Here is a 14,662-nt window from a genome sequence, read left to right as displayed (position 1 = left end):
TTTTCTAAAAGCAAACAAATCTCATACGTTGTCTTTTCTAATTTGAAAAAAGCTTATTGTACTATGCAAGTTTTCAGAAGAGGAATAGTAAAATATTAATTATTCAAGACTATATTGAATAAAGAAAACTGGAACAAATTTTAATTGTTACTTATGTTCTATTCTGAAATGCAGTCTGTGAATCTTCACAATTACATTGTGGTATGAACCTAGCAGCTATGAAAAAAACCTACTTAAGTCTTTAAGGAAGACTACTTCCAAACTTATAGTAATTTCTGAAAAAACACACTGCCACCATTCTTCTGCTATTGTTACTTTACTTACACACTTTGAAGCAAATGCTGTCTTCCACCTAAAATGGAAAAATTAATGAATGAGCCCTTTCCACTAACTCTTGCTGCCACAGTCAGGAATTTAGAAGATACATGAAAATTACATAATAGTTACCCGTCTGAAGATTAACCTTTTAGACTTGTCTGTATATTAAACAGAGCTGGAATTTTTCAAAACAGTAACACTATTTCCTCCTTATGCTTTTTCACTTGTTCACAGATCAAATACTTAAATACTTATTTTTTATAAGTATTCTATTAGAACTTATGGTCCAACTCAAAGCCCTAAGTATTATCTTCATCCCCATAACTAGTGTAGAAAGGCCTAAGTATCTGCTAGCAGAGACTTAATAAGCTTTTGCCAACAGTATATAGCAGCACAAGTTGCTGTATGTGCATAACTACTTCATTTCTGATCATGCAAGAAGAAGAAAAAAACCCACATCTATTTTTACTATTGTCAATTTAGTAACAATTTAAAAATAACATTAAACAGAAAGCTACAGTGTTGAGGACTCACTCCAGGTCCCTTCCTTCAAATTCCTTTACTACGCATGCAAATAAAATTAAAAAAATATCTTGGGAGTCAATGGAAATGGACACAAAATCCACCAGCCTAATAATCACACTAGCTGGGTGGTAGTACATCCAGTGTTTCCAAGGAATTCTTGCCTCTATGAAACATCCTGTAACAGTGGCCTGAGGGAAAAAAACTTCAAAATAAAGATACAGGAATTCAGAATACTGTGCTGTTTATTCACCCTTTCCCTTAACTCATTTCAATGTAACAGCCCTCTAAAACAAGCAATCCAAAAGCAAGGAAAAGATAGTTTTATCTGAGAGTGCAAACTAACTCTAAACTCAGTCTAACTGGGTGCACTGTTTCAGTGTCAGTAAATCTTCTGGTTTTAATTGATACTGTGTGTCTGAAATTCTGGGGTTTGAACCCCAAGCCCTGTATTAAGGTTGACGTATGGGTGATTCCCACAGCCCTTCATGAAGAGGTGGATAGCTCCCCCCCAGGGTGCGGCCGGCCCTGCAGGGAGAGCCAGAAGGGAAATGAGCCCCAGGGGTCCTGCATTGAGTTGACAAAGGTCAGGTGTCTGCTTGGGGATAAAAGCTGGGACCACTTGCAGGGAGTCAGGAGTGTCTGTCTGTGGAGTGGACGCACTTCACAGAGCTTCCTGGCTGAGGAAGGACCTCCTGACTCTCCTGTCAGATAGGGCCCTAGTCAGCTTGGACCTTTGCAGACACAGGCTAGGAGGGTGAGAGCTGCCATGTGGCCACCCTTATCTTAGGTGTTTAATCTGTTGACCTGGCTGTTTCCCATTCCAGCTATGGGAAACCTGGGCTCTTTGTTCCACCTATTGTTGGTCGAGCGATGTTGTTGTTGGGATCGTTGAGGGTAATGTCAATTTCATGTCAGCTAATTGACTTGTTTGCACCCCCAGCGATCATTCATGGAATGTCTTTTCTATATTCAACACAGTCCACTTATGGTTTTGTCTTTCTGCTGGTTGTGTCACTCATGTTAGGCCTAGTCAGTGGCAAAACAGCATCGAATAATAAATACTGTAAACTCTGTGTAATAAAGACTAGAAAAACACCAAAGGAAGTTCAAATGATACACACAAAGGATGTTACTAGTCTCTACCTCTCCCATTTCTCTCTAGAATATCCACAGAATTATCCCTTAAGGAATGACAAGTAAATGCATAAATATATTTAAAACCAGAAAATATCTATTGTCTCTAAAACAAACACACCAGATGGGAGGTGGAAAGAATTCTAATACAACTTAAATCCCTTCAACCAAACACCACAAATATGAAAAATGGCTTAATCACAACCATATGTTTATGTGACACCAATATGGAGCAGAATTAAGGCTTATTTACGTTTGTCCATTTTAAAAACTGGTATGTTGAACTTTAAAGTCTTTGATTTACAAATTTTGCTTTTTGAATTATTTCAATACCAGCAAGTATTTATTTTTCTTAAAATCACTCATACTTGCTCCTCAATTCTAAAGCTGATTCTAGAAGAAAACTAAGTGACAAGAGTAGTTGGAGGAGGTTTCTGCGTGTCCTTTGAAAAAACTCAGCAATCTGGTTTTCTTCTTTCCTCCAGTAAGTGCAGTTAAGATCAACGCATGGTCTACCTTCTTTGAAATAACATACTGAAATCCAAGTCCTTTCACTAAAAATCAGCCTCAAATTCCCACTGAATTTAAATATCTTGAGCATACAAGTCACTGTTTCAGCTGTACATGAAAGCTTCTAGATAAATATTATTCTAATGAAGCTATATTTCTAATTAGCCTAACATACATAAGAGTTTCTCTTTATAAATTCTGGCTCGTTGCTTAAAGTGTAAATGTTTCTAAAAATGCACAAGTTTCAGTAGATGTACATAACTCCTACTGTATCTGTAACTCCTTTTGTTTAACTTCACAACTGTTTTCTTTCCTTATATTGGTTTGAACAAAGAAGAAGAAAAGGCAGTATAAAAAGAAGACAAAAACTGCATAGTTCTTGCCACACTATCAGTGTGTGAAAGTTCTACACACTCTTTTTCCCTGGCATACTTTGTGTCTTCAGTTCTCCTAACTGATGGACTTTTCTCCACAGTCCAGATATTGCTGACTACTGCTCAAACTGTGAGGTAAAAATCTCAATTAAAAACCCTCAAAAGCCAGCATTAAACCTTCTAAAACGAAGAGTAAAGCAGCTTAAAAATGTCAACCCTGTGACAACAATGCATTTGACACTCATATGATTATCTTGGATGTCCAAAGATTTTTGACTCTAAAAGCCCAAGTCAAGTCTATTTCTGACTTCCCTCGTATGAAAGGATACTCAGACATACAGCTAGCGCAAATAGGCAGGTAGCTTAGAAACAGACAGGAAGGTACTGCTGACTTTTAAAAATAAATTGAAAAAGAATTTCTGTCTTCATTAAAATGTACTTGATATCTGAAATTTTGCAATGTACTACTCACCAGAAATCCAAGGCAAAATGAACAACACTGTTTAAAAGTGACAACCACCCCAGGAATTAAAATCCTGCATATAATGTGGGAATGGAACCACTTGGAAGAGAGGTAAGCAAGAATAATGGCCCATATTCCAAAACTTAGCATTTCAAACTTCTAACACTTCTCAAGAAGGACAGGATTAAAACCACAGTGACTTAGAAGCAGGGAAGCTTAAATACACAACTATCAAATAAAACTATTCTTCCAATATTTTTAACTCAGTATTTCACAGGACTTGGATTTAGTTCTTAACAGTAAAATTCAAACACAGATTTTTATTCACTGCCTTAACTTTTTCTGTATTATTAAAAGTGGTAAGGATACTTAACTCACTTAAGTGTTGTACTTCATTTTTTTTAAAGGAAAAAGGATCTCCTGAGAAGTATATATTTACAAGTACGAAGCTGATAAAGCACTGAGAAGCCCACGCCAGGTTTTGGCCTTTAATCTAAATACTGGGCTACAGAAGACAACAGCCTACATTCTACAAACAAAATTCTGTTTTTTTAATCATAAGGTCAAGGTGATACTCATTGACTGCATTAAAGAATAATTTAGATTTTAGAATTTTTAATAATATTACACACACACAAAAAAATATTTCCAGGAGGATTTAAGTATTTCATCTGGAATATCCTTCAAACACAATAAAAGAGTTCTGCTGCACCTCTAGGTACCATTTGTACACAGCAAGTACACTTGTACTTATGCTTACAATTTCTTTTTAAAAGCATATTGTTTCAAGCTTTTCTTCCTGTAATGAAAGCAATCATAAAATAATGTACAACACAACAAACTACTACCAACTATTGCAAGAGCTAAATTTGGAAAAACAGAGAGAAGCAGAAATATCTCTCTTAAAATTGTGACAAATGAGCTTCGTTAGGAAATACAATTATAGCTTTGGTTATAAACAGGTATATTCACTAGTTGGTTTATTTTAAACAGAGGGAGGAGAAAGATCCTTTTATGTTGTCCTGCTGTTTTAAGAGAACGTAATTGTACATAGAGTTAAAACAAATCTCAGGTGTGCTGTAAAAAGCTATCAGAAAACCAAATGTCCTGTTAACTCTACAAACAGATACCACCACTCAGAGCTTTATCTCAGGTTATGAATAGTTATTCAACATATCAAACATAAGCACTGACAGTTAAGTTTATCAAAGGGAGAAAAAAGAACTGGTATTGCCAAATAGAAAAGTCAGCGTCATTCACATGAGGTACATGACAGTACCATACACCAGGACAGCAAAAACAGTGGTTCCTTAATGGTTTTATATGTTACACACACCCCTTTTTAAAATTTATTACCATTATTCATAAATGCAAGTGTACATGAAATTAATGCTTCATTAAATAACAGATAAACAAGCTATAATTTGAAGAGTTCTATACAAAGCTAAAAACTCATATGTGTGTTTGAGAGAAATGTCTATATCTAAGGATACTTTGGTACTGCAAGCCAATGAAAAGTTTACTTAAAATATTCACATTTACCCTAACAAAAAGAACCAATGTGCCTTAATGCAAAGCAAAGTTTTGTATCCTTAGAAACAAGAAGCAAAATAAATTTGTTAACCTTATCATTGCCAATCAAACACTGCAATTAAAATTAAACTCTGTAACAAATTATGTCATTATACATAACCACAAAGGAAGTTAACAGAGAAAAATGAACATAAAGGGAAGAGGTACAAGAAGATTTAAAGTGATAATGGATCCTGATATCTAAAAGACTGCGAAGAATATTTCACAAGTAATATTTGCTACAGACCTTGCATTCACCATAAGCCATACTTACATACAACAACAAACTGGCATTTATTCCTCTTCCAAGACACACGAAAAACAAGATTTGCTTTGCAAAGAGAATGCAAGCCACAACAGTAAAGACCAAAATGTTAATTATACCTTATATTTGGTCATGGTGCTAAAATGGTTGTTCCTGAAGAACACACAAAGCTCTCCCTCCTGGACAGCTGAAGTCAATTCACATAGTCCATGGTATGTCAACTGTGTAGCTGTGTTATTTAGAAATTGCTCAGCTACAAATCCTAAAAAACCAATACATACTGTTATGTGTCTATTACATTCTTCCTAATATATAAATCCCAGTTATAATGGTAATATTTTTCCCATCTCCCTCCTACTAAGATGACCCCTTATTGTCACAAACTTAAGGGAACACATTCAGAGAGGGGAAAACAAGTTGAAAGTTCTAAAACTTAAACGTTGTAGATGACCCTTTCATGTTCAGAAATACTATACTTGCTTCTAATATTACTGATTTTTCCTGGTCATAATGTAGCATACAATTCATATTCTAACTGTAGGAGATACATAGACAAGCTGAAAATTTGGATGCTATGCATAATACCTTTTCATAAAATGAAGTACTCCCCAGCTTTTTAAAAAGTATGTTTAACAGATTGAGAGAACGTGGATGATACTTGGTTTGGAAATACTTGGTTCTGTTGCTTCTAAGCAATAGAATCTTAGAAGAGTCTGCCTGACCAGGGAAAGAAGTTCAGCAGACAGAATGCAGCTTTACACATGTTTATCTCTACATACAGAGAACCACATACAAAACACAACTGTGATTTGACAGGGCTTTGATAAAGCACAGGAAAATGTGTACCTACCTTCACTAACCAGTTCACTGTTGTCTGACTGTTTACAAGAAATGATCTTCTCCACTAGCTGATTGTAACTGCAGTTACCAACTGCTTTAACAATGTCAGCAACCTGTAGCAGGAAGGAACAGCACACAAAACAGTCAATTTTGTGAAGAACAGAATACAACTGGAAGCTTATGGCAATTATCCCCAAGAAAATAAAGTTTCAAAGAGGATGTTATCCCCCTAAAAATACTAGACAAAAATGTTTTCGCCCAGACTGTCACACATTTTTCCATCGCAGATGCCATTTTTGATACCCTTAGGTGTATGCTTAACATTAAAAGCTGTTGCTAAAGCAGACAGAGGAGAGAATGGGGCATCAGCTGTCTCATCTGGGCTGGAGGAGAAGTCCAAGAGGTTAAGAGGACAGCAACTTACAAGCAAGGCATGAAAAGAAAAAAAGTCTAAGGCAGATTATTCCAAACTCACCAGTTTGCCCCTAAATAAACAGTAAGAGATTACTGTTTATTAAGTAGTATCACTAAAAATAAATTGTATGTTTGTTAAAGATGCAGTTCTCTGGTTCTAACATCCCAGTTCTCAAAAGCAGGGACCAGCAAATCAGAATTAAAGAAAAGAAGAAAGTACCTTGCATTCCCTCCAAGTGTTCTCTAATGAGTTTTCAAAAATATTGACTGGGACACCGTTCCTGGCAACTTCCTAACTCCCCGCAGAAAAATAATTTCCATTTACACCCTCATGAATTCAGCATAGTAGGCTTTGAATGTCAGCTTGACAACAGACTTCATCTCTGCAAATTTACCACACTAAAAACACATACAGTCTTGTATTCACTCTTCTATGAAGATTTTTTCAGAGTAGAATTTAAGAAATCTATTACCACAATAGTAATTATTGACCTCAGTTAAAATTCTGAAACAGCTTCCCTCCTCCCAATAAAATTCAGAGTAACTTATATTCTCTTTTATTTATTGAAAAAAATAAATTACCTGAGGGTCCACTAACCATCCATGGTACAAGGGTATATCAAGAAGATCAAACACTATGCATTCAGGTGTGTATTCAAACACTCGTACACCCGTAAACTTCACATTGACATCCAGACCCGTCTGTAACTTATGCAGAATTGCCATTGCATCACTCATATTCTGACAGCAGAAAAAAAAAGGAAAAAAAAAAATTACCAAATAGAGCTTTGTGCACTTGGTGGTTACTCTTGTAACCCTTCACCACTTAGTACTAATTAACTCAACATTTCAGGGGAAAAAAAAAAAAAAAACCAAAACAAAACACACAAACCCACAACTTTCCAGAAGGATATATTACCTAAACAAATGTTTCTATGCATATTCACATTACCCATTCCCATTGTGCCAGAAGAGAGATGTAAGATAATTCTCCCTCCAATCAGCTGTATCTAACTGACTTCCACTTTCATAAACTGCTTTTAGGCAGCTTCTAATTCTTTTAGCTCTATTTCCCATAGCCACAAGCCACATGTTTGCAAGAAGAACTGGACTATAAGACAATTTGTAAGGGACTCTGTTGAGGTTTCTTCTTCTCTTTTAAGTCCTGTCCTATGAGTAAGGCTGAAGTACTTGTCACCACATAAGGATCAGAAGAAAACAGATGTACATAGATCTACATGCCAACTTCAATTTTGGGGTTCAGTTCTTAAACCATGGAACAAAATAAAGAATCTGTTTTTTTTTGTCATTGTTTCATTAAAAAATGTTTTGCTATCTTATTTTGGGCGTACCTTTAAGTGCCTGTAGATTCTACTGTGGAAACAAGCCATGAAAGTAGCCCTTATAGCAGTGATCCCAATGGAATCCTAAGGGAAATTATCAAGTTACGAAGATCCAATCACACAAAGCAAAGTTAAGCCAAAGAAGTGCTTTGTGAGACAGTTCACTTGAACCAACAGACAAATAAGTTTCCTGACATGCAGATAAAGAATTTTCCACCAAGTGAGAGGAGTCCACAAAAAGTATCATTACTAAGTATTTGCAAAAGATTCAGGGAAACCAGGGCACTTTTCTGTTTGTTATTTTGGGCTTTGGGGCTTAGTTTTGCAACATGCTGTTGCTTAAGAGGAATTTGGGATTGCAACAAGAGGAAAAAAAAGCATGACAAAAAACAGACTGGAAAGGAGATGGAGACTGAAGATTCACAGACTAAGCCCAGTGACTGTTAGAGATGGTTGTGTCTTTGCTGTCCTCTTTTAATAAGACAGTTAATGGCAAGAACCACAATTAGTGGAAACAATAAGGGAAAATATAAAAATGAGAATAAAGATGATTGACTATTAAGAAGGAATAAGAAAATCAAAATTAAAGAGCTAGGAAGGCTAACAAGGCATGAGGTACATAATGAATTATTATATCTAATTAAAAGCAACTTGCTGAAATCCAAGCAAATTACAAATAACTGAATCCATTAAACAATAACATAACCAATACATTAACTTGAACACAGTTTCTGCAGCACACTAGTGCACACATTAAGAGATAGAACAGAATGCCAACACAAGCCCATATATTAGAACCTAAGGCAGACCTTAGTACTTTTAAGAAGTCTGTTTAAGAAATCAGTCTATGCATCTCAACTTGGTATTGTAAAGAATGTACCAATTAAAACATACAACACTAAGTACACATACTAAGTGAAGTAGCTACCTCATTCAACACTTCATGATCCAATTCTAAGCACAGTTTTGCATCTGTTGGAAAGATTAACATTATCTAGATCTTGGAAGAAGTTTTAGACCTCTCTCAGCATGCAACAATTCTAAAACAAAACTTTTATGTAAAAATTGTGTAAGCAAATATATTTATGTATGTAGAGCATGTCCAAAGGAGAGCCACAAAAGTGACTGAAGGGCTGGAGTGCCTTTCCTATGAGGACAGGCTGAGAGAGTTGGGGTTGTTCAGCCTGGAGAAGAGGTTGCACCGGGGAGACCTCATAGCAACCTTCCAGTATCTGAAAAGGGCCTATAAGAAAGCAGGGGAGGGACTATTCACAAGGTTTTGTAGTGACAGGATGAGGGGTAATGGCTTTAAGCTAGAAAAGGGGAGATTTGGGTTAGATATTAAAGAACTTTTTCCTAACATGAGGGTGACAGATTACTGGAATAGGTTGCCCAGAGAGGTGGGGGAGGCCCCATCCTTGGAGACATTCAAGGTCACACTTGATGAGGCTCTGAGCAGCTTGATCTAGTTGGATATGTCCCTGCTTATAGCAGGGGGGTTGGACTAAATGACCTTTGGAGGTCCCTCCCAGCCCAAACATTCTATGATGTATATATGTATGTATATTTATGTAAAACAGTCTCACCTACTGTGTGTTTGCACAAGACTTTACACAGGCAATAGCATGATTTCATTAAAGCATTTCACATGTATCAATCTCAGCACTTTAGCCAAAGGAATTAAGCTACTCCTCCTACTGGTATGCAAGTTTAAATGTATTTTATTAAGAAAACTAGAACAATAAGCTAGTTCCTGCTTCAAGCAGTTTAGATGCAACTTCTGAGAACCCCTAAAGGTTATATACATACTTCCTTGTTACTACACAGATTTAAACCTGGAAAGTGCTCAGAAGAGTTGAAGCTTACACAGAAAAGCTTAACTGCTTGATAAAGCACAGCTATAAAGCACTGCCATGGTCACTATCCAGCATTTGCATTTAGAATGGTTGCTGTGAGTGAGAGCATTTTACTGCTTGTAGCCCTTGTAGCTGCACTGTTGTGTAAAGCTGTTACTACCAGGAAGGTAACAGTTCCCACTGCTTTACTACATTACCTCATCCATTTGACAATTTTGTTATGTCACAATATTTACACTTTAGGAAGATTTGTAAGTCGTTCTCAAGATGTGGCTCAGTTTTTAGCATTACAATAGCAGAGCAAACTATCTCACCTAAGAAGGGAATTTCATTAGCAGGGACCAGACAGCAATTATAAAAACCTAGTAGAGGCCTTCTGGAAGAAATACTATACTCTTACTCTGCTAGATGAGCAGGAAGAAAGTCAATAGCAAGTCAGCATCAGCCATCCACAAATCCAGATCATACATCGCCTGCATTTATTTTGTAATGTTTACTTTGTAAACAAAGCAGTACCACATCAAGCTGTCCAGAAAATTGCATGTTTCTCACTACAGTTTGAACACACTCGTTGCTATTTTAGCTATTTCTGCACCTTCAAAGCTAGAAGCCTCTAAAAGAAAAAAAAAAAAAAGGCATGCAAATAAGTAAGGATATAAATACACAGAAAAACTGAGCTTGGAAGGGACTTCTGGAAGTCATATGGTCCAACCTCTTACCTAGAGCCAGTGGCCAAGGATCATGTCCAGACAGCTTTTGAACCTCTAAGAACGAAGACTCCACAACCTCCCTGAGCAACCTATTCTTAAGGTTGTGCAACACAATTTGTGCCTTTTTTTTAAAATCAAATTTTCATTCAAATAATTAAATCCCTCAAATATGGTATAAAGAAAGTCACAGCTGAAGTGAGTATCTTGTCATGATGTTGAAACTATATTAAAATCAAGCATTACAAATCCATCTGTCCAAAAAATTTACTTGAATTTCTTGTATAAGAATACATATTGTTTTGGGCAAAGAATATTATCTGTGTGACAAGATGTCATAAAATTATAATTAACACAAAGATTTAGTTCCAATGTTTCTGCAATGTCATAATTTTGTAAGACTCAGCTGCCTAATTAGTTTCTTTTTCCCCTCTCATGTGATAACACTCACGCACCTACAGGTACATTTAAAGAAACATTTGGCACAGGAATTTTCTAAAATTGGACAGTTGAATGCTTAAGGAAAAGGTTTGTGATGTTTACATAGTAAACCCATACAGCTGACTACAAGAAAGCCACAGAGGTTGTACTTCATCCAGGTGTATGGTTTTCATCACCCTTCTGTAATCTGATTATACCAATAATCTTCTCCATCAGAGTTGTGTGGGAAAAAATGCAGCTAATTGTTATAGCAAAAATAATTCATATAATGTGATAGAAGAGGGTTTTTATTAGTAGTATTACAAGAATCCACATTCTATCTTCATTCTATTTCAACTATCCCAAGATAATCAATTTGATTTTCAATACTGAATGAGAGCAAGACAAAAAGATAAATAGAACTAGCTTGAAATTTAACACATAAAGTCAAATCACTTTTCCATGAGTAATCAAAAACAGCTGTGATCAGACAGCTTGAAAAAAATTTGTTCCAAGATAATATATAACACATTATTTCAAAAAAGATAATAGCATTATCTTTAACATAAAAAGACTTCTGTGATGACATAAAAATAGGGGTCAATGCAAATAACATTGCCTTTCATAATATTGAATCAACACCTTTTTGACCATCATGACTTATGAACAGAGATCTCTTTCTTGCTCAGTTTACATCCTCGGATAAAGTCCAGTAAGCATCAGAGAACAAAGCACACTGAAGGGTGCATAACAGAAGACTTCAAAGAGCAAATACCCTGTTACATAATTTCATTTGCACTTCCACATTGTAATTTCTCAATAAAACCCAAATTCTTTTGTTACACTCATTGCAGGCTAAAAAAAAAATAAATTTCTTGTATTAAGAGATACTTTTCTCCTCACTATTAGGAACTATTTATAAATAATACTCCACACCAAGACTAGAAAAAAAAGAAAAGATAATTACAAACAATGGGTTGCATGCTTTTTTAACAAGATGATAAACCTTAGGTGAGAAAAAAAGTTTTAGTTTCTTCAGACATAAGCAATTGTATTTTAGAAGCAGCTCCTTACCTGCTCATAATTTAGACGCTGAATTTCAGATATCTCTTTAGGCTTTGCATCAAGAATATAGTCTCCTAAAAGAAGGCAAAAATAAAGTTTAATCCACACTCAAAGCTTCAACATTTCTGTGAACACTTCTAACTGATCATAAATACCACCACTGAAGCTTTACATCAAATTTATGATGTTATATTGGTTTATAACTGAATTTTAACTATTGACTAAAATATAAATATAAAAAAAACACGGTAAGGTTGTATTAAGAAAATAAAATTCAAATGGCCAAGGCTGTTACTAAACCAGTCTTTCATAATCTCTTGGGCTATCATACCAATCTCTTAAGCAAGACATATACCTCCCTCTATATCTCAAATTAAGAATATAAAATGGTCAAACTGTTCACAGTAAGATACATAATTTCGTAACAATTTAAAAATGCAACCACTTATCTTGACAGATACTATGAATATTTTGGCATGTTTCCATACACAACTAATTCTGAAAGGCTTGTATTCCATCTGTGTCTCCAACAAGGGTAATTAATCAGTAAGTCAGCACACCAGGGTTCAAGGTTTGTATTGTTTTTAGTGATTAGTATCCGTAAACTGTCTCTCCCAAATTTTCAGATTTTATTTTGGTGCTTTTCATATTTATTCCCTTATTCCATTCAAAAAAAAAAAATGTTTCTATTCATAGAAAAAAAAAATATAATTTTTTTAAATGAACCTGTAGTGGTTTCATAATCTATAATCTTTTCAATTAAGATTGTGAAGTGGTTGAAGGGTTTTTCTTTTTTAACTTTAAGCTGTAGAAGAACCATTTAGCAACTTCTAATCTTGTTGACTGAATAGGAACCTAAATAATTTGAGCAGGTAATTGTTATTCAATTTAATAAGATAATCCCAGAAACTAATACATGCCTTCAAGAAAGAATCCACACATTTAGTCAACTGTGATTATGCAGTGACTTGAGACAGCATTTTTCTATCAGTACGACATGAAACGTTTAGACACAGGCACCAAGATTTAAGATTTATTTTCTTGAAAGAATGTAATTTACTATTCTCTTCCACTGAAAGATTCAATAATATGCTTTTGAAAAGAATGAGCTATGTTCTTTATGAGCAAAAAGAAAGAAAATATACTAAGTTGTGGGGGTTTTTCTCCTGCTTACGAAAAAGAAACAAACCTAGTCCACTAGACTCAACCACTTCACATTTGTTAGGCTACAAAGGGAAAGAACTATGGTACGTACAGCTTAAATACTATCACCACTGCACTTCTAACGCCTGGATTATTAAACACCAGGCTACTAGAGTTACAGACCTACCAGGTGGAAACAGGCTAGTTTTGCCGAATATGCAATCTGATAACAGTACTGCCTGCAAATGAGACCCAAATCACTGTGATGACTAAATGAATTTTTCCTGTTACTTTAATTTGGTCATACTACCAAGGATTAGAGTTACTGCAGACAATTAAAGGCACAGTTGATTTAGTACCTTCTGTCAACTATAATGAAACAACACTGTAAGAGACATGAATAAGTTTTTATTATCAACATGTTGGTGCACTAAGCCATACCAACTGCATCACTAGACTAACCACTTAGGAAAACAATACAGAAAACTTCTAAAAGCAATTGAGGAAAAGCATGAGTAACTGAATACTGCACATAGTTTTCTTGAAGCATGCATTCAAGTAAAGCTGAATAAAATAGTAAATAAAACAGCCCTCCTATATTACTATCCACTACTAACTAAAAGATATAATTGAAAACCATTTATTTTAATTACTAACCTAAGTATTCCATTAGCTGTTCAGCCGTTATGATTTCCATCATTGGTGGCAGCTTAATCTATGAAAGAAAAGTATAGTCTCTTTAAAATGTCAAGACACTATGATTTTGAAAGTATCAATAACGTATTTCTAGGCAGAAGTCTTCTGATCACATCTGCCTCAACAATTCAAGAGTATTAACATACTGGAGACAAGAACCTTCCCAAGACCTCTACTAAATAACAGCTACAAGAAGAGACTAAAAAGAGGCCTTTTGTTTTTTTAGAGAAACCACATGCACACATACTTTCTCTCAGTTGCAGCCCTTCGTTTAGTGTTCCCTACTCCCACCAAAACATTTAACCATTGCCCTTGACTCCACAAGAGTTCATATCACTTGCTGCACTAGATCAGCTGAAAGCATCCAGGATGAACAGACTGGGAACTGCAGCCACACTTAGTTAAGAAAACATCTTATTCAGAGAAGTCTTTGACTCCCTGCCTTCATTCTAACTCCTAACTCAGAAAGATCCTCCATACCAATAAAAATCTGCAGAGAATCTGGTTGCAGCAGCTACTGGAACAGGGAAGCCAAGGCTAAGGAAGGTATGAGGAAATGACCTCCTAGCCTCTCATCCCTTGCTCACATTTCAATGGTTTTGTTTAACTCCATACACAGGAGACCGGACACACAGAACTCAGTGGTGAAGCTTCCATTCCCCTCTCCCCAGACCTACTCTTGTTATCATCACCTGCTATAACCAACCACTGTGGCAGCAGTCAGTCACAGACAAAAACATCTTACATCTTCATCTCCTTCACCTAGCATCCTGGGTATGTGTTTTGGTCTCTCACTTCCATTTACTTAACTCCCTGCAATAACAGCTAAAACACAAATGCATACAAAGACATACCTCTGGCAGTCTGGAGGAATACCATAGCAGTATATTGTCTTTAACCACAGTGTGCTCAATTTTTCTCTGCATATACATGAACTTTATTTTTCTAGAGCTTGGTTTTGGGGGTTTTTGGTTTGTTGTTTTTTAAACTTTTGCTTCATCTTTTAACCTACTCATC

At 35.6% G+C, this 14,662-nt stretch overlaps 1 protein-coding gene across 1 annotated transcript; it reads right to left on the bottom strand.

The window, feature by feature from the left end:
- Positions 1–5,280: 5,280 nt before the first annotated feature.
- Positions 5,281–13,664, bottom strand: LOC103774320 (protein FAM63B; the record flags this gene model as incomplete). The annotated part of the gene is made up of 5 exons (XM_008941716.1): positions 5,281–5,423; positions 6,012–6,114; positions 6,998–7,156; positions 11,816–11,880; positions 13,607–13,664. Coding segments are annotated over 5 exons (528 nt in total), but the record flags the coding sequence as incomplete, so codon positions are not given.
- Between the last annotated feature and the right edge of the window lie 998 nt (positions 13,665–14,662).

This window comes from Merops nubicus, unplaced genomic scaffold (genome assembly GCF_000691845.1).
Source record: "Merops nubicus isolate BGI_N331 unplaced genomic scaffold, ASM69184v1 scaffold14830, whole genome shotgun sequence".
In the NCBI taxonomy this organism is placed as follows: Eukaryota; Metazoa; Chordata; class Aves; order Coraciiformes; family Meropidae; genus Merops; species Merops nubicus.
Note: the sequence above shows the minus strand (reverse complement) of the source record. Positions and strands in the feature narration are given on the sequence as shown.